The sequence below is a fragment of the Alternaria atra genome (genome assembly GCF_907166805.1).
Source record: "Alternaria atra isolate CS162 genome assembly, contig: 37, whole genome shotgun sequence".
NCBI classification, from domain to species: domain Eukaryota; kingdom Fungi; phylum Ascomycota; class Dothideomycetes; order Pleosporales; family Pleosporaceae; genus Alternaria; species Alternaria atra.
The window spans coordinates 622,347-647,949 of NW_025091336.1; the positions used below are offsets into that span (position 1 = coordinate 622,347).

The window sequence follows — 25,603 nt, forward strand, 5'->3', positions numbered from 1 at the left end:
GAGTAGAAGATAGAAGTAATATTGGAGGGTGTGGTATGGAACCAAGCTTCTTAGATGGATGCAAAATTATGATGCATAGAATGGCGGAAAGGTATTCAACATGTTCTGGCTAGGAAAGACGAGGTAGAGAAAAGCATTGTAGACATTGAAAATTACTTTGGGAGTGCTAGCATAGACATATAGTCTTGTATAGCTTCTCGCATATATATATTTTGAATTATTTATTTACATCTAGCTTATCATTCCGTATATCCAAAACTTAAATGGTATCATCTCGAGTCATATAGCTTATTCCATATGCAACCTTTTGCTCAGTTTCCTCCTTCCATCTCAAGCCCCACCACCCATCTGCCACAATCACTCTTCCCCTTGCCACACCGAAATCCTGGAGAAGTCCAGAAGCCCGCAATACCAGGCTACATAAAATCAATCAGATTCTCGACATCGTTCTCAAACTGGATGATGGGGCGTCCGGTTTCCCTGACGGCTGGCGATGCGGCGTTGTTGTTGGCGAGGATGATGTGACCGTTGTGTGTCGCGGAAGGCCCACGGAGCTCGGTAGCGACGGTCGGGCGAGCCGGAAGCATTCTGACTGATGTTAGTATGTGTGAGTGAGTGGAAAGCGTGACTTACTTGCGAATTGGCTCCTCGTGCTTGCGGACCATGGTGCCGTTGGCATCACCGTTGACCCTGCCATCGATCGTGGGAACTCCTTCGTGGGCTTCATGGTTCCTGCTATGGGACGTGGCCTTTTTCTCAGACACAGTCTCCCCCTTCACAGCGCTCGTCATCTGCAAGGCCTTGTCATCGTGCTGCAGGCGACCGACGAGCTCCCCAATGTTCCAGAGGTTGTGCGGATGATTGGCGTCATACAAGAAATCGAGGTCGGGGCTATCGCGGGGAATGAGACCCTGGCGAACTTTGCTCAAGGTAATTTGGGTACGGTGGCATGCGCCATAGCCCTCGAGGAAGCCTCGCTGGTGAGACTTCTCACGTGCTTCCTTGCGACCAACCTCTTTACCCGCGCCGAATCCGTTGTTATACTCAATCTCGGCAATCTCATCAACCTTCTCGGAAGTTAGAGAGTCGACAAGCTCGTCCTTGAGTGACTCGCGAATCATAGCTTTGTACTGCTGTTCACGCATCTGTTGTGCTGCTTCACGAAGACGAAGGCCTTCAATCTTGATATTGAGCTTTCCGTTCAAGTCATCGATAGCCTTCTGAGCATCCAGTTTAGCTTCACGTCGGGCGTGCTGCATCTGCACTGCGCTCATGGGGCGGACACCATTCTCTTCAAGAGAAAACCAGAGCTGCTTCTGGCCTTCGGAAAGGTATACCTCATGCTGTGAGATCTTCTGCTCTCGGAAGCCAAGTTCACGTTCCTTAGCTTCGACTTTAGCTTTGAGCGTGAGAGCTTCAGCTTGGTCGCGCAGGAGGTTGGTAAGCATACTCGACGAAGCTGCTTCAACTTTCTGCTGCTGCTCAGCCTCGATGATTACCCGAAGTCGCCGGTTGTTGTTGCGCTCGGTATCAAGTTCGTGCTTGGTCTTCATTAGCTGAGCGCTCATACGGGCGAACTGTTCCCGATCCATGTGGTCGCCTCTAGGTTGATACGAAGTATAGTGAGAGCGAGGTGCGCGAGGTCCCTCGTTGGGTCGAGCGAGTTCGTTGGGTGTCGTCATTTGCTAGACGTCTTAGTTCATATATTCTTGAAGGTTTATACAGCAGCTTACTCTTGAGTCTTGAAGGCCGAAGTGGCGGGATGGTGGTGACTGAAAACCAGGACGCATATGAGGAGGTAGACTCTGAGCCGACTTGACGGGCTTAGGAGCCTCGATAACCATGTCGGTATCAGTCTTGGAATCGCTGTCTTCAATATTGACATCGGCATCGGCAGTCTCGGCTTGGACTTCGGGCATAGCTGTTACGAGAGATTCCTTCTTGGCGATGGGGAATGCTTCTGTCAAAGTTAGTTCATGTCTTGCGTGATGAGATTGAGAAGTACCAAGCTTTAACTCCGCCTTCTCATTGGACTGCTCTTCTTGGCCTTCTGCAAGAACAGGGCTCGCTACGACTGACTTGCAAGGCTTCCCCTCCAGGTCCTCTTCCCTCTCAAGAGAGACAATGCTCTCGCAGTCATCTGCAACTGGCTTCGGTGATGGGAAGGGGGAACTAAAGGCAGTTTTCTCGATATCTGTAAACTCTTGAATGCAGTCTAGCTCTTGAACCTCTCCAAACTTTTCGGCCTCGCGCGTGGACTCTCCCGAAACAACGGGCAGAGGCTCGGATCTCGGAGTAATGTCCTGGCTCAGATGTTCCTTCTCGGTTAACTCTGTATCTGCATTGGCTGACTCGACATTTGAAGGTGCCGTGACATCTAAGTGAGTGGCTTGGTCGCTCGGGATATCCATGTTGATGTCGCCGAAGTTGTAGAAGCCCAGGGTGTGACAAGAGACTCTCGGTCCGAGGTAATGTTGGCTTCTCAAGGTATTGCTTCTTATCCAGCGGATAGCTAAACGGCGGGTTTTCGAGTGATGCTGTGGTTGCCTGATCTGTACTAAAGTTCGACTGCTTTGACGAGTACCTTGTGAGCTGTGAGGGTTTGTAGTCGGAGTATACGAAACAGCTGTGGTGAGACTGAATTGAAGATTAGTCGTGGAAGTGGAGGCTTTCTAGTTAGTATCAAGGAAGATACCAATCCAAATTGGAGAGTGTAGGAAGGTGAGTCTGGAGCAGTAGGGAGAAAGGCTTATATGGACGTACAAGATCAAGTGAGGGACGCTGACACGTGAGAAGGTTCCTGGTCGCGCTGGAAATTACTGAAGTAAAGGTAAGATCACGTCATTGGATCGACGGCGGTACGATTGAGATGAATTCTCACATCAACATTCCCACTAGGTGTTCGTCTTTGGACCGCCAATGTCGTCTGCACTATAATTTTGAGTTCACGTAGGCTCATATAGCGCGATGTTTACGTCTAATCGGCTCACTGTCTTTCTGGTGCAAATGTTGTGGCCCTTCGAGACCGATGTCATTGTAATTTGTAAAGTGTCCGCCCGCCTATGTCTTGTTGATGGCATAGGCATGTCGCAACTCCAACAACCAAGCAGTATTCGACGTCGACAAAGGTTTCGTGGCGGCACATTTTTAATCGCTTGTGATACGATAGGTCCCATTCGAGATCATCTTCTTCGTGCATGAAGCCTATGGCATACGAAACTTGTGAGTGGCTTGTCGTCCATGGGTCATCGCAGTACCACTGGTTGCACTAAGTTCAGCTTCTGTGGCAACGTACAACGATGCATCAGGACCAAGTCCTGACTTCAAATTGCACACCAATCTCCCAGAACGCTTTCGTGAGATTGGGCGCCCTAGGGTAGAATTCGCCCCCGACGCGGATGTGCTTTAGGTTCAGGCCAGAAGACTTGTAGTCCGCGAATAAATCCCACAGGCTAGGAGAGTCATCTGCGTCACCGTAATTCATCTCCTCTGGGTTCCAACTGACTATCATCCCGAAGCTTGACAGATACGGTGGCAGCAGCTCAGTCATCGGAGGCAGATGGTCATCCCTTTTCCAACAGGGAGGAAATGGATAACAGGAGCCGAGAAAGCAATTTTCTGATATAACCAGCGCCTCTAGACATTTGAAGGGCCGAAAAGTACTAATACATTGAAACGCATCCAAGTCATCTAAGCATCCTTCGTCGCGGAGATCGAGATGCAGACTTTTCAAGGTTTCGGAGTGCCGCAAAAGACTGGCATAGAGGTCGGGCAGTGTCCCGGGCAGTGTCCCAGTCCAACTAGGGTGGGCTTCCCACTCGCAAAGAAAATGTCCTAGTTCTTCACATGCCGACACAATCTGAGCCACTAGCTGTATTGGAAGCATACATTCAGTGATTTCTATACGCCTCAGCATAAATAAGGTACCGAGCTTCGACGGCTGCGCTAGCAGTGCGCATGCTTCCACATCATGAGCTCGGAAGTCGGAGAGCAACGGAGCCCTAGACATAACGGAGTAAATGCGTTGGAACGACGCAAAACCACTGTGAAGGGAGGAGACTCTGCGCATTGGTAGACATAGAGTTCGCAGCTTATCGAAACCCTGTCCAGCCACCGTCATTGGTGTGAGCGCGGTCGTTGTGCTTTGCCCAGGTATAAGGTGTTTCCAAAAAGACACATCGCTAGTCTCCGGGACTTCAGCAAAGATATATTGTAGATTTGGCGCCCACCTTATAATATCTGCTAACAAATGATAGTATGCTGCCAGGTGTGCGGCGTCCGGTACCTCTTCTCCCGCCGAACCATCGCGATCATAGTCGGATGGGTCAATTTGCTGAAGAGGATCGGCGTAGAGACTTTTGCGTCGAGTAGCTGAGATCCGGGCTTCCACATACTGTAGATGCTCGATACAGTTGCCACCTGAAAAGTAACAGGCCATCGTCCTTTCGTGGAATAGCCTGAGACGCTTGAGTCCGTGGCGAGTAACAGATCCTGTAAATGATGCGTACAACATCGGGGTAGCTATTCGATTTAGGCGACGGGACGTTAGACAAACACTGCATAGTGACTGCTGAAGGATATTATTCTCGAATTGGCGTGTGTTCTCCTTCGATTTGTATGTCCAAGGTCCCGGATACATCTCATAACAGCGAATGATTCTGAAATGATGCAGGATCTCCAATACTAGCTCAACCGGCAGACCGCTAAGCGACGCATCATTGGTCGCCATGATAGGATGAAATGCGTTGTCGACCCAATTGCCTCTGGAGGGGCACAGATGTGGGAAATTGAAGCTTTTTGTTGTGTGAGCGTAAGGCTGCAACATGTCACCCAAAGTTTGTAACGCATCAGGCGACCACAAGGCTAGTCTGTAAAAAGAAAGGGCGTAGCAAGAAAGGGCGTAGCTTGTAAGGCCGCTATCCCCGAATTACAAGAACCATGAAGCCGATGTGCACGTTGACTAGCAAGGCTCATAAGATGTTGTTACATTATCCTGGGTATATCGCATAACTCAATCAGATATTACAAGTAGCTTACACAATCCTGCTCGTCTTTCCCGTCTCTACGTCGTATATCCAACCGCTGAATCTAATGTTCTCCTCGATCGCTTTGATCCGTAACCATTGTATGTCTTTCTTGACTTGTATCTCCAGATCGCGAAATGTGTGGAAGTCAAGTGTCTCGACCTCTCTCGCGGCCACTTCTCCTCTCTTCTTCAAGACCATGGCTCTCGCAGTCTCGTTGTCGAACGTGAGCATGCCGCATCCAGTGTGCTTGACAAGTATGACCTCTCTCGTACCAAGAAGTTGTTGCGATATAACGATCGATCGGAACGCATCCTTTACGCATCCGCCAGCGTTGCGTATTACGTGGGCGGCTCCAAGAGGAATGCCGAATGCAGCAGCAGGATCGATACGGGCGTCCATGCATGTTACTGTTGCCCTGGGATCAGCGGTTGACGACGAGAATTGTAGTCGCGAGCGCTTACCGATAGTGTATCTCTGACTAGGTGGAAGTGCTAAATGTCCCTGGTCAAAGGAAGCAGCATAAGCCTGGTTCCCGAGCTCGAGGTTTCTCTCTCCGTGTGTCGGCATTGTTGGCAGTGGCTATAAATGAGTGTAGAGCATTTATGATGGGTGGTACAGTCGAATGCATCACCACGATCTCCGGCTTTATATATCGTTATGTTGCCAACTGATTGAGCGTTGTGCAGTTTTTGCATCTAAGTGGAGTCGCGACATTGCGGGGGTGAATTTCGCCATCTTACTGAACTGATACAATTGGCGTCGATGGAAGCACGATATGCGACAGCCTTAACGGCGGCTCAGCGTTCGCCGGCACAGTGGCATCAATGCGAGCATGATTTCATTGGTCATCTCAGCACGGTCCTAAGGCGAATCTCAGGCACGTCGCCAAAAAGCGGGGCGAACATCTCTAGCGTGTCGCATACGCATCTTCAGATCTTCCATTAATCCCGATCCTTCATTCATTTACCTAAGGCGCCAATGCCACACGCTGCTATAAGTATTCTTCGGTCTCCCCTGAGTCTCACTAAGCTGCTCTTGCATCCTGATTGACGTTCATCGATTCAAGGTCTTCGGATCGGCTCATGTCTTTTGGGACATCAACAGCAGCCGAACCCCTTGTACCAAGCCTAGGCATACCTTCCACGAGTTGACGGACGAGTTGCCGGATGAGCTACTGATTGATCCTGTTGCGAAGTTGTATACTATGCGCTGTGCTCTAATGACGCAGTACTTATGTAGGAGCCTACATCTGAAGACTGATGTCAAGAGCAGGCGCTTAAGTTGGGGGTGCATGAACCGTCATCCTTGCGCTTGCTAAGCCTCAGCATTGATCCTCGTTACAACGACATACTATAGTACACAGCCTCCCTCAACCACGCACGGCCAACACGAGCAGAAGCCCTCGGCAATACATAGGCCATCCCACTGGATGATCATACTATGCAAGCACACACTACACTACCAACTATCTGATGCGGCTCCTTTACATCAAGCTCAACACCGAGCCGTCTCACTCTCTGCATATTTCATTTTGCGAGTTCTTCGGGAGCGACATTCCTCCATACGCGATTCTTTCGCACAGATGGCGCGAAGACGAAGTTCTATACGATGATATGGTAGCCGCAGATCGCAGCATCGCACACAGCAAGAACGGTTATGCGAAGCTTGAGATGACTTGCCGGCTTGCGCTTGAGAATGGTCTTCACTATGTCTGGAGCGATACCTGCTGTATCGATAAGAGTTCGAGCGCCGAACTATCCGAGGCTATCAACTCGATGTATAGTTACTACACCAACTCAGCATGGTGCATCGCATACTTGGATGATGTGTTTTTTGACCAACAATGGCCTGAAGTCTCACTTCAAGCGAGCCAGATCTTCCCCCGCGCGGTGTGGTTCACAAGAGGATGGACTTTGCAAGAATTGATTGCGCCGTGCAACTTAACCTTCTTTGCTAAGAGCTGGAATAAGATAGGAACCAAAGCAGATTTGAGCCATCAGATCTCAGTAGTCTCCAACATCGCTGTGAAGATTCTGGAAGACCGTGAATTGCTTAGTACCATTGGTGTATCCGAGAAGATGTCGTGGGCGGCGACAAGAGTCACCATGCGACCAGAGGACGAAGCATACTCTCTGATGGGTCTTTTTGGTGTTAATATGGCGACTTTGTATGGGGAAGGTAGAAGCAATGCCTTCAGACGACTGCAGCTCGAGATCATGCGGATTACGACCGACCATACTCTTTTCGCATGGGAAGCAAAGACTACCAATGGCGATATGCTGGCACCAAATGTATCTTGTTTCTCGAATGGCGCATTCTACGAGCCATGCGACTACCCGCCCGGTCGAATCTCTGACCTGGACTTGATGCCAAATTACGATATGACAAACGCCGGACTTCACATACAGCTGCCCATGAGTATCGTGCCCGGGTACGAAACGTTGTATTTCGCATTCCTGGCCTGCCGACACAAACTTGTTTCGGAGTCGTTTGTTACCATGTTTATTAGCCGCCAAGGCGGATCCCTCAGCTTTCCTCGCTTCTCTAGGGAAGCTTTTAACGGTGAAACGTTACGCATACCACGGCACGATCATTTCTCGCTCGTCAAGTATCGCCCAATATGGATCTCAGGCGCAAACCGTGTACAAGAAGAGCCCACTGAAAGTACTCGGGATGTGGACTTATGGTTTCCCACTCCGAAACTTCTTGTTGATAATCTGGTCCACGCTGGTCGACCGTTGTATTTTGTTCTTGGGGTACTAGAATAGTTCGGATATGGGGAAGCTGGGACAAGATTAAAGCCGATTAGTGGAGACTGCGAAGGCCTGGTACGGGGAATACTATTGATCATCTGTTGAAGAAAGGAAAGGGCTGTAGTGCTCTTTCCTCCGCCATCACATAGTGAATTGGTCACGTTTGCTCTATTTTAAAGATCTGCTCCATTACTATCCCAATCACGAGGCGGTGTAGGAACCATCTTGAAAAACTAGAAGATTGTCAATGCTTTTCAACAAACTCCAAAACACCCTTGACAAACCCATCGGGATTCTCTTCAGCGATGTAGTGCGCGCTTTCCTCGATGGTCAACAAATTCGCACCTTCATGATACTCATCCGCCATGCTCTCTGCAGACTATGCAAGCATGAACTCCTTTCCGTTCATTAGCAGAGACGGTAGTTTGACCTTTCCATGCTCAGCCTTCCAGTTTCTGTTCTCTTCAGCATCCTTCTCAAAGGCGCGATAAACCTCGAGGCCTGCTCTGATAGCACCAGGTTGCGAGTAGGCAAGCGCATAATGCTCTAAATCGGATGGCGAGATGGCTGCACTGTTATATGAGATTTTGTCGAAGAAGTGCTTGAGATATTCCCGCTCTTTGCCAGCGATCAGGAACTCTGGCAGGTCGGGTACTCGGTGGAAAATGAAGTGGAACACGTCGGGAGTACCCTTGACATCCTCGTAGTATGACGTACCAGGCAGCGGACACTCGCCCCAGATGACGCTACTTACGTCGTCGGGGTAGCGTGATACATATGCGAATGCGATCATGCCGCCGATGTCGTGGCCTACAACGTGGATTTTCTCCTTGATGCCGAAGTGGGACTGGATTAGGATGTGTAGGTCTTCTGCCATCTGCGTCTTTTGGTAACCAGTCAAGGGTTTGGAAGATTGTCCGGCGCCACGATAGTCAGGCGCAATGACACGATAGCCGGCGTTTGAAAGCGGTGTAATGACATGACGAAATTGATATGATGTTTGAGGGAAGCCGTGAATAAGAAGTAATACCCCCTTCGCTTTCGAATCGGATGGCGGTTGACAGTCAATGTAGTTCAGACGTAACTGCTCGCTGGATGTTGTGGTAATTGAAGCGATACGTTGACACCAGCGTGAGGGATCGATCGTTGGAGGCTGTGGAGTAGACATAATGTAGAAATCTGCCAGGCAAGTCAAGAAAGTTGAGAGATATTGAGATATTGGGAAGCCACGTCTATGCGTTCAAGTACATCCGGTGGTGGAATACCGTTGTTGGATTTGTAAGACATGACGCTGCGAGAGCGTCATACCGAGATCTAAGGTATAGGGCTCAGCGCCGTGACTGTGGTAGATATCCTCCGAAAAAAGCCAGAGACACTACTTCTTGCGAAAGTATTAGCCTCGACTGCAAGCACCCATATTGTGTCCCGGAAGCAATCCATGTGTCTTCCTTCTAAATCCAAGCTATTCCGGTTTCGGCATAGCTTCTTCGGCTCCATAGAGATAGCAGACGCAATGGTACATTCGTCAAGGATAGCTGTCGCTATCATCTTCGGTTTTGTACGTGCAAGCTCCGTAGCGTACAGACATTTTCACAGGGCTATCTGCCAGCATATGCAGCACGTAGAATATAACCATACCTAATTAGGTATTACCGTCCTTATTTCTATCTAATGAGAACTACGGCAACTTCACATCGAACTTCCCAGTAGCCTTCGGCTTCGAAAGCACCCATAGTATGCCACCGTCAACGCATTCATCCCAGTGCTCCGATGCCTTCAGGGCCTTTCCGAACCGCCTATGACCATGTGGGACACCCTTGAACAATGTGATGTCTGTCGGCACGTTGGCCTCCGAAAGTAGCTTCGCGTACAGCAAAGCCTCGTCGCGCAATGGATCTAAGCCCGCGATGCCAAACACAGTAGGAGGAAGGCCTTTGACTTCCTCTGCCGTCGCATTAATCATGTTAAACTTGGTATCTTTTAGATCTGGTGAGCCCGTTGAAGCGGTATTTAGCAGCGCTGTGAAGAAATCGACAGTCTTCTTCGGCAATACTGGTGCATTTACATTCTCCATGTAAGACGAAGTCTTGAGCAGCTTGCCGGGTCCTTGGTCGTAAGTGGCGGGGTGAGCGACCATTGGGATGATCAAGATCTGTCCAGCTAGAGTAGGCAGGCCTGCAATGACCTCACTTTTTCCAAGATGCTGCTCTAGTGTGAGGGAAGCTGCTAATGTACCACCTGCTGAAATACCCCCAGTGACGACTTTCGATGGATCTCCCCCAAGTACATCGATGTTCTTGTGCAACCAAGCAAACGCATCTTGTGAATCGTACCAGGCGGTTGGGAAGGTATGTTGTGGCGTATGACGATAGTTGACATTGAGCACGATCGCTCCAGTTTTGATGGCAGTTTGTGCACACAAGGGATCCTCGCTAGACAAAGTACCGAAGATGAAGCCTCCGCCGTGAAAGTACAAATAAACAGGAAGCTTTTCGGACGCGTCTGTCTTCACGGACCGATAGGTCCGAGCTTCGATAGTTGAGCCGTCGCGGGTTGGGATCGTATAATCTTTGATTTGAACATGTGGTGCCAACAGCCCCATCACCTCTGCAGCTCGACCCTCTCTTTCAGCATTGACAGCTTTTTGTAGCTCGTACGGATTTTTTGTAATGTCGTAGGACAGCGCGGGTAATGTCTTCTCCACTGCCAGCCACTCCTCGGAGGGCCCGCCATAATGGGAGAAATCCAAAGCCATATTTGATGCGAGAAGAGAGATCGTTTTGAAAGCGGATGTTCCAGCGAATTTATGGCAGTCAGTGACGAAACTTCGTACGAGTCTAGCATCAAGGCGTCAAGTTGGCCTCGCGACATCTGCGTCCTTAACCCCGCAATGTACCGAGGTTGACATCTGCATGCCACCAACGCTACGATTGGTTGACGGACTTCTCAACGTTGTTGGCCCATGTCAATCAAGTTGATCGCATCTGAAATCTTTGGCCTGAAAACTGGTTTCTTGCCTAAGTAACAATCGCAAACAGCATCTACAACCCTCGCTCAGAGATAACGTCATAGATCCGGAATCAACACAATGGCGGAAGTCCCATCTGAACCTCCCCCGCGCGGCCTCAAGAACAAAGTTGCGATTGTGACTGGAGCAGGATGCGATGGTGACGGTATTGGTAATGGCCGTGCGATATCAATCATGCTCGCGGATGAGGGCTGCCATGTCCTCTGCCTAGACAAGGATTTGGCATGGGCGCAGAAGACCGCGGAGATGGCAGCTTCGAAACCACACCGTGGAAGAGCTGTAGCAATTGAGGCCGATGTTACCAAATCCAGCGATTGCGAGGCAGCGGTGGCCAAAGCTATGCAAGAGTTCGGCAAGCTAGATATATTGGTCAACAACGTCGGCATCGGTGGTGCACCAGGAACGGCGGTTGAGGTTGACATGGAAGCTTGGGCGAAAGGACTTGAGATCAATGTGAGCAGCATGGTACAGATGGCGAAGTACTGCATACCGGCTATGCAACAGAATGACGGCGAAATGAAAGGCAATATCGTCAACATGGGTTCAGTCGCCGGGTTGAAAGGAGGGACACCGCATTTGTTGTATCCAACCAGCAAAGGTGCAGTGGTGAACATGACGAGGGCGATGGCTGCGCATCATGCAGCTGATGGTATCAGGGTAAACTGTGTTTGTCCCGGAGTATGCTCCCCATTCCTCCTGCACAACAACGGACTGACACAAGGTAGATGCTTTATACACCCATGATGTACGCAGGCGGCATGAGCGAAGAAGCACGGGAAGCTCGAAAGAAACGAAGTCTGCTCGGTACAGAGGGCAACGGTTGGGATGCAGCCTGCGCCGTCACTTACCTCGCCAGCGATCATGCGAGATGGGTGACGGGTGCGGTATTACCTGTCGACGCTGGCGCAACAGCAGCGGTAGGCATCGGAATGCCGAAAAGCGCCAGTGTCAACGGATAAGACGCAAGACATTCGAAACTCGATCGCGGAATCGAAGGTAGTCAGTCATGAATGTTTCTCAGGAATAGTAGCCTCGGCACATCGGCTTCTCTCGGGCCACGATGCGCGCCAGCATCACGTTCCAGCCTCAAAATTCAGAACCCTCCGTACGCCCATCGAATGTGCCACACGAGTCCTGTATCCCCACTTGACGTCTGTCTTGCATATGAATTAGAAGTTTCCGTAGTACGCATGAAGAAGGCCTTTCTGTGGGGCGGATAATTGCCGGATGCGGGTATGCTAAAACAATTTGCACCAATCGGAGCATTTCACAGCGGCCAAGAATGAAACACGCAGCGGCTCGCCCCTTCAGTCTATCCTCGTTTCTGTGCTCTACCCCGGATTGTTACGCTAAACATCTTGGCAAGTCTCTAGCCTCTGTGGTCATTCGTGGAACGCAGGATGGATGTAAGATATAAAGCTCTGGACGGAAGGACCAGTTTTGTGGGGTTGGTCTTCAATTTTGATATGCATCAAGACTGCGATCTTGGCGAGCTCTATAAGATGTACTACTACGATCGTACCTCGAATCTTTACTCCAGTCACAGGTTTCATTCTCTATCACTCCAAACATGAAGTTCCTCCAATCGCTGAGCACATGTGTGCTCGCACTCTCCTCCCTTGTTAGCGCAGCAAGCTTCAGCAACCCACTCAGGCAGAAGGATGGCTCAGACCCGCACATTGCCTGGAGCGGTGGCTACTATTACATGATGACAACGACATGGACAAACTTGTCAATTACGAGGGCGAAGACGCTGGGAGGCTTGAAGACGGGAGAGACAAAGGTTGTTTGGACCGACTCGAACCCAGACAGGTGCTGCAACATGTGGGCACCTGAGCTGCACTACCTCGATGGTGCTTGGTACATCTACTACACTGCCGGTCGCAATGGCGTCGACAACTTGGACCTTCAGCGTCCTTACGTGCTTAAGGGTAGGAGGGTTTAACGATATAGATTATGAGTAAACTGACAAATCACAGGTGGTGCGGATCCCTTCGGCACATACACCTACCTTTCCCAGCTTACCAACGTGTGGGGTATCGATGGCTCTATCGTCCGCTTCAGCAAATGGGGTAACTACTTTACCTGGTCTTGCATGTCCGGCTCACTCCAATCACTCTGTATCGCACCCATGACCTCACCCGGCAAGATCGGCGCCACTAAAATCCTCTCCACACCTACTGAATCCTGGGAAAGGAACGGCAGCCCTGTCCAGGAAGGCCCCATTGCCATGTATCACGGCGGCAAGACATACATCGCTTACTCGGCAAGCTTCTGCTGGACACCCAACTACAGCTTGGGCTTGCTCACCTGGAACGGATCTGGTGACCCAGCACTCAGTGCAAGCTGGAAGAAGAGCAGCGGTCCTGTCTTCACTAATGCTAATGGAAACTACGGCCCTGGTCACAATGGGTATGTTTTCAAGATAATACTGTGTGTCGCTGGATGCTAACCAACTTATAGATTCTTTACCAGTCCCGATGGCACCGAGATCTGGAACGTTTACCACGCTACTGCTATCACAACCGGAGCTTGCGATGGTAACAGGTACACAATGGCGCAGAAGGTCAACTGGAACGCTGACGGCACTCCAAACTTTGGAACCCCAGTAAGGCCGGGTACCACGATTGCCGGACCTTCTGGCGAGTAAATTCCTCGGCTGTGATCGGTCGTTGATGGATCAAATCTGATTATTCCTGTACATATTCCATGATAGACGCTAGCCAGCCCGAAGAATTTTGATCCAAGTCATGCTGATCGCATCACTGCTGGCGATGAGCTAGTACATGCAGCAAAACAATATCGTACTACCTGTTGTATTGCGCTTGTTGGGCATACCCAAGGAGTGTATCGAGCGTGTGATGTTCGATACTAACAAGTTAAATTTCTCGCGGATTACTGATCAAGGCACTCATTCTTGCCAACGCACGTTAGAGATCCTTTTCTCACTCAGCGTCTCTAGAAGTCGGGCTTACCAGACTGACTGTCCTTTCCTGCACTTTGATTAGGAGAAGGTCACCATGCTGTATGTGAGTTAGCGGTTGGGGCTATGGTCAAACGTGTACCGATAAGCAATCCGGACCGGAGCCGTGAGCGCATGGGCCGCCGATTAGCTAGCTTGCTTTGTTCGGTGGCTGCCTAGGACAAGTGCACAGCGCTGCGCCTGAAGGATTTGAATGACACAGCGATGTTGGCGTGCTACGTGGAAGTCAAGACGCGCTGCTTAATGCGTGCACAAGATGACAACTGATGGATATGTGGTCTTGAGATGAGCAACGGGAAGCGATCTGATGTGATGTCGGAGATGTGCGAGTCATGTATCTGCAAGGTCCCGTGCTTAGCGTTTCCGCGCCAACATGTCGTCAGCTGCACCCCGGATCTCCGCTTGTAGCCACCTGCATCACCTCTTCCTCCTCCAGCTCTTCATCTTCATCATCAATTCATCTCGGTGTTCAGCTGGCTGGCATCTTACACACTATCACTGCTTTACCATCGTGCCCCAGTCTGATCAAGCGTCCCAAGCTCTTCATCATGGCGGAGAAGGCACCGCTGTTATCCGCATCCGACGCGTCCGCCACCGTGCAGCCAGGCCACGTGCAACGCTATTCCAAACGTCAAGCGATTGGAAGGGTGTTCGCTATCGCTGCGACAGCTTCGATCATACTCTATGGACTTCCGCAGGGTTCGTTTTCACTGCGTTAATCATGTATCGTTGCTAATCTATTTGCAGTGGATTATGAGCCCACCGGCGACTACCCTGAGGAGAGCGAGCTATGTTTGACTCCAGCCTGTGTGCATGCCGCCTCAGAGGTTCTTTACAATCTCTCGCCTCAGTATAAAGAGCTTGACCCGTGCGACAACTTTGAGGAGCTTGTTTGCGGAGGATGGAGAGAGCGTCATGACCTGAGAGCTGACCAGGGTGATGCCTTCACCGGGACAATCATGTCTGAGAACTCGCAGATGTTGCTTCGTCATATTCTTGAGGCACCATACCCGAAGGATTCTGAGGTGAGTCTATCCTTACTGGGTGTTCGAATAGAGTTAACCATCAAGTAGCATTCGTATTTCTCACCTATGCAGCTGATGTCGGTCGCCAAATCTGCGGATGAAGTGAACTTTGACAAGATGAAGGCTGCGTACGATGCCTGTCTTAACGAAGGCCAAATTAAGAGCATCGGCGCTGAACCTCTCAAGCATGTCCTTGAAGAGATCAAGAAGGTGTATCCTGCCTTGACTTCAGACTCTCACTCAATCAAGGACGCCATTGTCCTTCTCGCAAAGTATGGTGTCACTGGCCTCGTCTCAGCTGGCACTGGTGCCGACGATACCGACCCAGACACTGTTGTTGTGTCGATCAGCGCGCCGTGGAGCTTCGGCCTACCTTCCAAGGAGCGCTACGAAGACGACAAGCTTGTCGAGAAGTACCGTGGTGTGGCTGTTGAAGTATTGAGCGCTCTCTACCCGGACCAAGACAAGGCTGTGTTTGAAGGTATCATCGACCTCGAGAAGAAGCTTGCGGCTGCGTCTCCCAGCGAAGAAGGCCGTGAAGACGTCACAAAGTACTACAATCCGATGTCGATTGACGAAGCGGCTGCGATCGCCCCCGAGATTGAGCTGAAAGCGCTTCTCGCAGAGCAGGCGCCACACGGTAGCGATATCGAACGTGTCATTGTTATGACTCCGCATTATCTGAAGGACCTATCAGTAATCCTCGCAGCTACGCCTAAAGATGTTCTCCAGAGCTACTTCGTCTGGAAAGCCGTCCAGTCCTTCTCTGCTTATGTTGACGCGGATGCTGTCAAGCCCTATCGTCGCTTTGTTAATGTGCTCTCAGGCAAGGACCCTGACTCCGCCCCTGAACGCTGGCGTACATGCGTTAGTCACGTAGATAGTGGCCTAGGGTGGATCTTGAGTCGTTTCTTCGTAGAGAAGGCCTTTTCGGCTGACGCAAAGAAGTTCGGCGACACCATCATCACGGACATCAAGACCGAGTTTGCCAAGAAACTGAACGCTGCAGAATGGATGGACAAGGATACTACGAAGAAGGCTGTCGAGAAAGTGCACAACATCGTCCAGAAGATTGGATATCCTACCAAGAGCCCGGATATTATGGACCCGCCTACGCTAGAGGATTACTATGAGACTGTCAACGTGTCATCCGACGCATTCTTCGCCAACGCGCTTGCTATGCGCCGCTTCGCTGTCAAGGAAGAGTGGTCTGCACTTGGAAAGCCTGTTGATCGCGACCAGTGGGACATGACTGTCCCAACAGTAAACGCATACTACAACCCTCCCGGTAACGAGATCGTGTTCCCCGCTGGCATTATGCAGTTCCCAGTTTTCGATGTCAACGTACCAGCTTACATGTCGTACGGTGCTTTCGGTGCCGTTGCCGGCCACGAGCTCAGTCACGCTTTCGATAGCACCGGACGCCATTATGATCAGAACGGCAACTACACTGACTGGTGGTCAAATGCAACGGTGGACGCTTTCAAGCAGAAGGTTGAGTGCTTTGTCGACCAGTACTCCAACTTCACCGTTCCCGGATCTGATGATAAGCCTCTGCACGTCAACGGTCGTCTCACTCTTGGTGAGAACATCGCTGATGCGGGAGGTCTCTCGGCGTCGTTCCAGGCTTGGAAGCGTCGCTCAGCTGAGACACCCAACCAGAACCTTCCTGGCCTGGACCACTTCTCTCAAGAGCAAATGTTCTTCGTCAGCTACAGCAACTGGTGGTGTGGCAAGACCCGTAAGGATACCGCCATCAACCGCATATACACCGATCCGCATGCACCTAAGTGGGCGCGTATCCTGGGTACCATGGCAAACTCCAGGGAATTCAGGGAGAGTTTCCAGTGCAAGGTCAAGGAGCCCACATGCCAGCTTTGGTAGATGATCGCAAATTCAACACGCGTTGGAAGGTGCATGTCGCCATACTGTTTGCACATAGCAGTAGCTTGTCATATTGTATCATGTTATACATAATCGTTGTCACACAATAAGTGTGCTTTGAAGAATGCAATCTCACACCTGCAGTGTCAACTCATACTTGCCCGGTTTCAGCGCTATGGTCGCCCCCTTCCTCTCTACCTCGTACCCACCTTCACCAAGTCTTTTCATGACAACTCGACTCTCCTCCTTTGACAACAATAAATACCCCGTCGTACTCGTCGGCACATTAACCCACATCTTTACTTCCTCAACGCGGCCTACATCTGTCTTCTCATACTTGACCTCGATCTGCCCGTACGGACACTCCACGCTCCCCTCGACCATCTTGAACTCGCTTCCTAACGGCGGCTTAACCCTCCACGTCTTGTATGCCTCCGTCTCAGCCTTGACGCCTAACACACCCTCGTAGAACCACTCATATATCGTGCCCAGCATATCATGGCACTTACTCCTACAGTTATCCTGCCAGAATTCGTTCAATGTAGTTTCACCTCTCGATATAAAACGCATGTAACTGGGGTGTTCTTTCTGTCGGGCCATCTCTAAAATGATATCGGGGCGATTTAGGTCGGAGAGCGTGTTGAAGAGGTACTTTAGGCCAATCTCGCCGGCTTGAATGCGGTTGCCGGCAGAGGCGCAGTCTGCTAGGAAGGCTGTTTGAACGTCGTTAACATGGGAGGCAGGGACAAGGTTGAACTGAAGTGCGAAGGCCTGCGCGACCATGTTGCGATCGTGTTTCTGTGGATCATCGCGAGATGTGTAGAAGGCATACGGATACTCATTCTTATCTGTGACGAGAAGTCGGTCGTTGTACACACCGTATATGCGATCTGCCCACTTCCGAAACCGCTCTTCGGCATCCGGTTTGTTGAGCTCATGGGCCATGCGTTCGATGTTACGGAGACAGCGGTAATAAATTGCTGTTTCGATGTTGGCTTGGTTGTTGCCAAAGGCGATGTCACGACCCCAGTCACCTAGACCGTGTTCGATGAGTCCGCCCTCCCGCTCCTTCGTTTTGATGTACTCCATGTAGCGTACACAGGGTTCGAACAACTTCTCGAAAACGTGCGTGGAGTCGTAATAGAAACGCAGTATCTCTGGCAGTAATGCGACGGCACCACCCCATGTAATGGTGTCGTGTAGAGGGCCGCACATATATCTGATCTCGGGGTGCTTTTGTTCGTCATTCCGCCTTCACCACGCCTATACGTAGCGCGTCGGCGCCAAGCGTTTGTCGTCCCCAGGCTAGGCTCAAACCTAACTTGCGCTGTGTAAACAGAACGCACGAAATAGAGCAGCGTGTTCACGACCACTCAGAGGTCGACGCGTTCTTGTCGCAGACCTTCAGCACTAACGCTCCAACACGATTACATCGTGGATGCAACGCGTCTCTGTCGCCTACAGCCTAAAACCTATCATTCATATATCTAGGTATAGCGCTCGTGCGATCAAAAGCCTAAAACCACACTAACTGGAATACCTAGTCTCACCCGCACGACGTGCTATGGCTGTTGCTACCGTTAACCTGGCCCAACTGCGAACGCAATTGGGTCCCCAAAGCCAAACCCTACTCGACCACGCGCCATACCAGGAAATAATCACCGCGCCGCAGTTATATGACTCATGTGCTGTCTCTTTCAAGTTCTTCTTCGGCTTCATTCCCGAGAAAATCACCAGAAAGCCACAAAAGGTCTGGGTGTTACTTTACCCACCTTCGAGAATCACAGGACCCGCAGAAGTGCAGTTTCACTCTTGTGATCCTGAGACGGGAGAGTTCGCGAAGCACGATGATGGCAACATCAGCTCCACGGTCACCGAATTCGCTCCTGCTTTTAGGACTCCCAAGAAAGCCTCAAAGGGCAAGCATGTTGCACTAGCCAAGTATTACTACTTGGAGGCCCTCGCGGCGTTAGAGACACAAAGCGGGTGTGCCAGCGAGCTAGCGATACCGATACCCATTTCGCGTACTTTTGTTGACAGCCTAAAAGCCGCTTGTCGCGAGTTCGAGGAAGCTAAAGGAAAGGTCTTGAACCTGGCGCTGCGCTCACCGCCAGCAACGCTGGCGGGTGACCAGGATAGCGGTCTCAGCAATGCTCCAGAGGATCTACCAGTACAACCGGAGTCGGTGCTCCTGAGCGCGTCAGACATAACGATCACTCTAGAGGTAACAACCACTATGATACGTGAGCTAAATTGGCTTGATCCTGCAGCGGGACTAACTTCAACAGGAACATGATGCAAATGCTAAGCGGTTCGAGATCCTTCTTAAGATCCGCGACGACGAGGCTCAGCTCCAAAGTTCCGACAGCGCGATAGAGGCAGAACTGGCAGCGTTGGAAGATGCACGCCTAGAGATCGAGGCTCGCCGCCTAGAGATCGAGGCTCGCCGCCGGGTACTGGAAGAACAGCGCCAGATGAATCGCGAGAAGAAGGTCAGCATTGCTGCTCGCAGAGAACAGGTCTTCAATGGCATGAGTGTCGTTGATGCGTTCGAGCTAGGCGGGGAAACGGAACGCGCAGAGAAGCGTCGAAGGCTGTTCTAGCCTTGCCCCATGTGGCCTAGTGCATAACAGCCATAATTAATGCAGCAGCTTGTTCTTTTTGAGTTGTACTCAGGCACCCAAAAGGTACCCTAACGGTATGTACTGTGACTCTTAGCAAGACTCTACAGAGTTCAAAAATTGTATACCTTTAGAGTAGACTTTGAATATTAGGTAAAGTCCAGAAAAAACAAACGGTTCGATGACGTCACACCAATTCGCGGGCTGGGGCTGAACTGGAAGCGACTTGGCCATCTACATCTTTACGACGCACACTCCTAGCACGCGAAGTCTACTAATACAACCATCTCCAGCTTTAGCTACGTCAAATGCTTCGTATATTATAGTGTAGAATTGTTTTCGCGGTGCGACCGGAATAATATCTGTCTTACCCCGCACTGGAACCTATTTCTCCGCCTCAAAGTTGCATCTCTGACGTCTAATGTTGTAGTACTGAAGTGCACATAGTGGGACCTGGACATGCGAGAAGAAGGAGTTATACCTCATTCGAGACGGACGACGGTAATGCCAAAGGCGGCAAGCGGCCGTTGGATGCTACCTAGATGACCTCGAGGCCAACCGATATAGGATGCGATAGGTATGAATACATGAGTTTGGCCTCCCCCGAGGGCCATACATCTCGTCAAAGATCTTTTCGCTTCATGCACTAAAGGTTGCCTGGATACCATGAAGATACTGCGTGAGCTCCTCAGCATCGCGCTTGCGTCTCTGTGTGCGCATCACGCAGCAGCGCGAGCAATAAGCGGAAACCTACGCGATTTGATTATAGAGGAGCGTGCACCGCTCCAAGACATTGTGGGGTCCGGCAACTCCGGAACACTGTCAAGCATCTAACAACAGCTGTAGGTGACATGGGATGAGCATTCTCTCTTCGTGCATGGCGAGCGTGTCGTCTTTTGGGGCGGCGAGTTCCACCCCTTCCGGTAAGTCACTAAGTTCCCATACTACATTCGTTCTAACAAATTTAGCCTTCCGGTTCCGAGTCTTTGGCTAGATGTCTTCCAGAAGATCAAGGCGATGGGATACAATGGTGTTTCTTTCTACTCGGCATGGGTTCTTCATGAGGGTAAGCCGGGAGACTTCCGCGCTGAGGGTATCTTCGATTGGGTGCCATTCTTTGATGCTGCAAAAAAGACTGGGGTCTATCTCATTGCTGTAAGAGAAGAACTTCTACTATAGACGTGTCTCGCTGACTAGATAGCGACCCGGCCCATACATCAACGCTGAAGTATCGGGAGGTGGCTTTCCGGGATGGTTGCAGCGCATCTCCGGTAACCTTCGGACGCCAGACGAGGACTATCAGGCAGCATCAAAGAACTACATCGATTCGATAACACCAATCATCGCGAAGGCACAAATCACCAACGGTGGTCCGGTTATACTCTTCCAGCCAGAGAACGAGTACTCTATGGGTGCGAACAACGTGACCTTCCCTGACGCTGAATACATGAACGGTCTAATGCAGCAGTTCCGCGAACTTGGAATTGTGGTACCATTCATCAACAATGTCGCTTGGCCTAACGGCGTCAATGCGCCCGGCACTGATGCCCCGGTGGACATTTACGGTCACGACTCGTATCCGTTGGGCATGAACTGTACTGATCCCACTTACTGGATTGACGATGCCTTGCCCACGAACTGGAGGGAGACACACTTGAATCAGAGTGCAAGTACACCTTATACGATCCCAGAGTTTCAGGGTGGGGCGTATCAAGGCTGGGGACAGGATGGTTTCGATCGTTGCGCCCTCTTCACGGGAAAAGAGTTTGAGCGCGTCTTCTACAAGAACAATATCGCTGCAGGACTGACGATCTCCAACGTTTATATGGTATGACCTCTTCATCAACTAACGTCTCTATACTTATCATGGACAGACCTTTGGTGGCACCAATTGGGGCAATCTGGCAGGTGCTGGCAATTATATGTCGTACGATTATGGCGCGGTAATTACAGAGGAACGACAGGTACATCGTGAGAAGTACAGTGAAGCCAAGCTGATCGCACACTTTGTACAAGCGTCGCCTGCTCTAGCTTCAGCAGTACCAGGATACAATACTACCGGAGTGTATACGGATAACGATGCCATCACGGTAACGCCGCTCTTCGGTGAAAAGACCAGCTTTTACGTCACACGACAAACAAGGTACAACTCTGTCGCTTCAGAATCGTACAGGCTTAGAGTCCAAACCAGCCAAGGCAATATCACAGTACCGCAGCTTGGAGATAAGCTCTCTATCAACGGCCGCGACTCAAAGATTCATGTCGCAGATTATAGCATAGGAGATTTCAACCTGCTTTACTCCACCGCCGAGGTCTTCACTTGGAAGACTTATAAGGATAGAACAGTTGTTGTTGTGTATGGTGGGATGGACGAAGTCCATGAGCTGGCAGTCGCCGAGACTAGTGGGGCGACATCGGTGGAGGGCTCAGGTGTCAAGTTCTCGAATCGTAACGGCAACACCATCTTGCACTGGTCGACCAGCGCGAATCGTCGCGTCGTACGCATAGGTCCAAGCTTGTACATCGTCATCCTCGATCGCGACTCAGCATATGATTACTGGACTGTCAGTACGTTACCTGAAGGTAGCTACTCTCATGTCGCTACTTCATCCAGCGATCTTATCGTTCGCTCCGGGTACCTTGTTCGTAACGCCACAATGGCAGAGGGACACATCCATCTATTCGGTGATATCAATTTGACGACAGATGTCGAGGTACTTGGCGGCGCCCATACAGGTAGCGGGAAGCTCACCTTCAATGGAGTTCAAGTTCAATCGAAGCTTGATAGCAACGGCTTTTTGAAAGCCACTATGGACTTTCAAGCTCCCAATCTCGAATTACCAAACTTAAGTACTCTCGCCTGGAAGTACGTCGATGCGCTACCCGAACTCGACTCAACGTACGACGACTCAGCGTGGACGGCTGCCGATCATACGGAGACCAACAACACTTACTGGCCATTGACCACCCCGACTGTGCTCTGGGGCTCTGAGTATGGATATAATACTGGATCGTTGATAACCCGCGGCCACTTCATTGCGACGGGTAGTGAGGACGTCATTCATCTCAACGTCTCCGGCGGTCCAGCATTCGCATTCTCCGCCTGGGTGAACCAAACCTTTATCGGATCGTGGTCAGGTACTAAAGATGCCGCGATCGCAAACATGACACTGAATATGCCCATGCTGCATAGCGGTGAGCAATATGTATTGACAGTCTTGAGCGACCACATGGGCCAGTACGGCAACTGGTTCGCCGGCTACAACGAGATGAAGACACCGCGTGGCATTATTGGATACAACTTTCCAGGTCACACTCCTTCTCATTTGAACTCGTCGCGACTTGACGATGGCATTATATGGAAGATAACGGGCAATCTAGGGGGTGAAGACTACCAGGACAGGTCGCGCGGCCCTCTCAATGAAGGTGGTCTTTGGGTCGAGCGTAACGGTTACCACCTTCCTTCGTCACCCACTTCTAGTTGGGCTGACAGTTCTGGACCCGAAATCGGCTTGTCACACGCAGGCGTTGGCTTCTATAGCACCAACCTCCCTCTCGACATACCGAGCGGCTGGGATATACCCCTGTCGTTCGTCTTCAACGGCGACGCGTTCACAGGCAATGGTCGAGGATGGCGTGCGCAACTCTGGGTCAATGGATACCAGTTTGGTAAATTCGCAAATGGTATCGGACCGCAACGACGCTTCCCAGTGCCCGAGGGGATTCTGAATTATCGTGGCGATAACTACATCGCAGTAAGTGTCTGGGGGCTTGAGACGGGGGCTGTGAAACCTACCAGCTTTGAGTTAGTGGCTGGAATGCCGGTGCGGAGTGGGTTTGGCGAGGTCCAGTTGGCTCCGATGGAGCAATGGGCGGAGAGAGACGGCGCATATTAGCGATATGCGACAGGATCGACAAGAGGGTATCGATCAAGGGGGCAATAAACGATCAAGTAGTAACTGTTCCAGTATGGCTACGCCTTATGTAGGAGCATACTAGTGTGCACATGGCTCTCAAGCAGTGGAAGCAATCGCAAAGTACTTCTCCATTTACAAATCCATTGGTAAGCAGCCATAGTTTCCAGTGTCACCTGGGCCATTTAGGCGGAGCCTCGTGCACACGTGTCGGCAGTACAAGGCCATATCTGATGAAACGCATGGCAAAACCCTAGCAGGCCGGTGTTCATCGATCGTTTCCACTGAAGATAACCATAGGATGGGTCATGCGCAGCTTCACAACTTACAAGAACCCTCACACGCAGCACCCCCTCTTCAAGCCTTTCTCAAGCCTAGTTTCCCGCTAGAGTGTGGTCGCTCGAGTCGTCGGAGAAAAGACATGTTGAACGGCGAAGTAGATGACTAGCAGCGCAGTCCACGCAGTCTAACCATGTCAGCACGGTGTTAAGCTCTGATGAAAGACTGAACTTACAGGCAATCCAAAAAAGAGGGTGTCAAGCTGGACCTGTCCAACAGGTATGTAGGTTGCTATCGGGAAAACGCATAGCACGTACACGAATGGGACGGGGATAGCGAGGAATAGTTTACTTGTGTTTGGGTAACGCTGCCCAGCGTAGAGAGCGAACATGTACGCAATGACGCCAAATGTGACGATGGTCATCTATGCAGACTCCGTTAGATAGTGTTTAGTCTAATTTAGGTAAAGTTAATATTGACATACTGGTATTCCCACAGCGTAGTAGAGGTACTTCCGATAGTCGTTGTCGACGCCCTTGAAAGTGTAGTCGGTATAAGCAGCGCCCATGCCCCACGTAATGAAGGCGCTGACGATTAAATACGCGGTGTCTTTGCTAAAGGCGTCGCTCGTCTTTTCTTCGCTGTTGAGGTCATTCTCAAAGAGGTCGACTTCGGTGTAATCCGAGTAGGGAGGAGGAGAACCAAACGTCTTGGGTTGAGGTTGGGTGGTCATTGTTGCAACTGACAGAAAGAGCTTTGCAGATGTTCAATCACCAAATTGAAATTTGGAAGTGAAGTGCCACGTCGCTACCAAGAGGATGCTAGCGTTGAGATGATTGGAACTGATGCTTCGGGGTCCAATGTTAGCAAACAACGTTTGGGAAGCACAGCTGCAGGAGCCACTGCGAGATATTGACGAGATTGAAGTTGACACCAAATGCAGTATCCGTATTCAAGTAATAACAGAAAGTGATGCGTCATTTAGTAAGGCACCGACGTAGGGAAGTAAGATCGCTGGGAGCCCATGAAGCGGTTTCCGAAGAGATGGGGACGGAATGTCGGGGAAGAGGAGCTAGGATCTTAGGTACTCTTGCCACGAGCTCAACGCCACATGATATAATCAATGCTGAATACCTGGCGCCGCAGCCCTTGGGTTCGAAAGTTCAATTTGGCGACTTTGCGACACCACCATTCCTGACACACTTTCCACATTATAGGCTACGTTTCAGGAGATCTTTTGGTATCGTCCAGCTCAAGTGATTGCGCGCCTTCGCTAGTCACATATCCATGCCGACCCTTGTGTATTGCACATAAAAGATCGAGGACCTTAGGGAATGCGGATCCTTCTTGTCGATAGATAATCGTAAGCAAATATTTGCGGAAAGAATCACTTATATTGACCCACGCTAGGTGTGCCAGGAGGCAGGAAACTACGATGACTCTCCATCAGCCCCACAATGAGTTCAACCGTGCTTGAATCTTTTTGTTAGGCTATCGCGGCGACCTAATTCCCGGATATCCTCCTTTGACATGGCATCCCAAATCCGCTTCTTCGCAGCCTCTTGATCGCGTTTCTCAGTAAGAAGCAGCCGTACAGCATGCCGTTTTGCCTCGATTTGTATCCTGATCCCAATAAATTGCCGTCTTAGATCGCTGATTCGATCCTGGTGGCGGTCCAAATTGCCGAGAAGTGTGTGATGCTGGCTTTCGAGCTCAAGAAAGCGATCGATTGTTTCCTTTGAGTCGATAGGACTGATTCTCCCTGATGCATGTGAAGTTGGCCCAGACTGCAGAGAGTCAGAGATATCAGCCACAGAAGGAACATTAGTAACCTACCTTGGCGTCGGCATTCGCGTTACTGCCTGATGAGGCCAGCGGACAGGCTGATGGGGTCGGCCTTGAGCTGACACTCTGTAGGGGCATAATTTCTGGAGACTGCTCGCGTACAGTCTGTCCTTCTGATGGGCCGTCAATGAAATGGTCCTCCGGAATGCCGACTCGCAGCTTAACGATTTTGGATGGAGTTTCAAAATTCATGATCTGTTTGTCCGAGGTTTCGAAGCTTTACGGCCTCTCAGGAGACGTGGTA

The 25,603-nt window shown here is 50.6% G+C and overlaps 12 protein-coding genes across 12 annotated transcripts; 5 read left to right on the plus strand and 7 right to left on the minus strand.

The window, feature by feature from the left end:
* Window positions 1-416: 416 nt before the first annotated feature.
* ALTATR162_LOCUS11935 (uncharacterized protein) lies at window positions 417-2,411 on the minus strand (the record flags this gene model as incomplete). Its single annotated transcript, XM_043319579.1, has 4 exons — window positions 417-588; window positions 634-1,685; window positions 1,734-1,960; window positions 2,006-2,411. The coding sequence occupies 4 exons, from the start codon at window positions 2,409-2,411 to the stop codon at window positions 417-419; spliced, it is 1,857 nt and encodes a 618-aa protein (XP_043175514.1).
* A 2,622-nt stretch (window positions 2,412-5,033) lies between these two features.
* ALTATR162_LOCUS11936 (uncharacterized protein) lies at window positions 5,034-5,594 on the minus strand (the record flags this gene model as incomplete). The annotated part of the gene is made up of 2 exons (XM_043319580.1): window positions 5,034-5,434; window positions 5,489-5,594. 2 exons carry the CDS (start codon window positions 5,592-5,594, stop codon window positions 5,034-5,036), a joined length of 507 nt encoding a protein of 168 aa, XP_043175515.1.
* Window positions 5,595-8,159: 2,565 nt separating this feature from the next.
* Window positions 8,160-8,948, minus strand: ALTATR162_LOCUS11937 (uncharacterized protein; the record flags this gene model as incomplete). Its single annotated transcript, XM_043319581.1, has 1 exon — window positions 8,160-8,948. The coding sequence occupies one exon, from the start codon at window positions 8,946-8,948 to the stop codon at window positions 8,160-8,162; it is 789 nt and encodes a 262-aa protein (XP_043175516.1).
* A 510-nt stretch (window positions 8,949-9,458) lies between these two features.
* ALTATR162_LOCUS11938 (uncharacterized protein) lies at window positions 9,459-10,535 on the minus strand (the record flags this gene model as incomplete). The annotated part of the gene is made up of 1 exon (XM_043319582.1): window positions 9,459-10,535. One exon carries the CDS (start codon window positions 10,533-10,535, stop codon window positions 9,459-9,461), a length of 1,077 nt encoding a protein of 358 aa, XP_043175517.1.
* A 333-nt stretch (window positions 10,536-10,868) lies between these two features.
* ALTATR162_LOCUS11939 (uncharacterized protein) lies at window positions 10,869-11,767 on the plus strand (the record flags this gene model as incomplete). The annotated part of the gene is made up of 2 exons (XM_043319583.1): window positions 10,869-11,486; window positions 11,534-11,767. The coding sequence occupies 2 exons, from the start codon at window positions 10,869-10,871 to the stop codon at window positions 11,765-11,767; spliced, it is 852 nt and encodes a 283-aa protein (XP_043175518.1).
* Window positions 11,768-12,378: 611 nt separating this feature from the next.
* ALTATR162_LOCUS11940 (uncharacterized protein) lies at window positions 12,379-13,458 on the plus strand (the record flags this gene model as incomplete). Its single annotated transcript, XM_043319584.1, has 3 exons — window positions 12,379-12,739; window positions 12,788-13,220; window positions 13,272-13,458. 3 exons carry the CDS (start codon window positions 12,379-12,381, stop codon window positions 13,456-13,458), a joined length of 981 nt encoding a protein of 326 aa, XP_043175519.1.
* An 881-nt stretch (window positions 13,459-14,339) lies between these two features.
* ALTATR162_LOCUS11941 (uncharacterized protein) lies at window positions 14,340-16,700 on the plus strand (the record flags this gene model as incomplete). Its single annotated transcript, XM_043319585.1, has 3 exons — window positions 14,340-14,490; window positions 14,539-14,816; window positions 14,865-16,700. 3 exons carry the CDS (start codon window positions 14,340-14,342, stop codon window positions 16,698-16,700), a joined length of 2,265 nt encoding a protein of 754 aa, XP_043175520.1.
* Window positions 16,701-16,832: 132 nt separating this feature from the next.
* ALTATR162_LOCUS11942 (uncharacterized protein) lies at window positions 16,833-17,915 on the minus strand (the record flags this gene model as incomplete). The annotated part of the gene is made up of 1 exon (XM_043319586.1): window positions 16,833-17,915. One exon carries the CDS (start codon window positions 17,913-17,915, stop codon window positions 16,833-16,835), a length of 1,083 nt encoding a protein of 360 aa, XP_043175521.1.
* Window positions 17,916-18,264: 349 nt separating this feature from the next.
* ALTATR162_LOCUS11943 (uncharacterized protein) lies at window positions 18,265-19,303 on the plus strand (the record flags this gene model as incomplete). Its single annotated transcript, XM_043319587.1, has 2 exons — window positions 18,265-18,924; window positions 18,989-19,303. 2 exons carry the CDS (start codon window positions 18,265-18,267, stop codon window positions 19,301-19,303), a joined length of 975 nt encoding a protein of 324 aa, XP_043175522.1.
* A 684-nt stretch (window positions 19,304-19,987) lies between these two features.
* Window positions 19,988-23,217, plus strand: ALTATR162_LOCUS11944 (uncharacterized protein; the record flags this gene model as incomplete). Its single annotated transcript, XM_043319588.1, has 5 exons — window positions 19,988-20,116; window positions 20,168-20,244; window positions 20,290-20,476; window positions 20,523-21,149; window positions 21,196-23,217. The coding sequence occupies 5 exons, from the start codon at window positions 19,988-19,990 to the stop codon at window positions 23,215-23,217; spliced, it is 3,042 nt and encodes a 1,013-aa protein (XP_043175523.1).
* Window positions 23,218-23,620: 403 nt separating this feature from the next.
* On the minus strand, window positions 23,621-24,247 carry ALTATR162_LOCUS11945 (uncharacterized protein; the record flags this gene model as incomplete). The annotated part of the gene is made up of 3 exons (XM_043319589.1): window positions 23,621-23,701; window positions 23,750-23,938; window positions 23,999-24,247. The coding sequence occupies 3 exons, from the start codon at window positions 24,245-24,247 to the stop codon at window positions 23,621-23,623; spliced, it is 519 nt and encodes a 172-aa protein (XP_043175524.1).
* A 730-nt stretch (window positions 24,248-24,977) lies between these two features.
* ALTATR162_LOCUS11946 (uncharacterized protein) lies at window positions 24,978-25,551 on the minus strand (the record flags this gene model as incomplete). Its single annotated transcript, XM_043319590.1, has 2 exons — window positions 24,978-25,301; window positions 25,351-25,551. 2 exons carry the CDS (start codon window positions 25,549-25,551, stop codon window positions 24,978-24,980), a joined length of 525 nt encoding a protein of 174 aa, XP_043175525.1.
* Window positions 25,552-25,603: the final 52 nt, after the last annotated feature.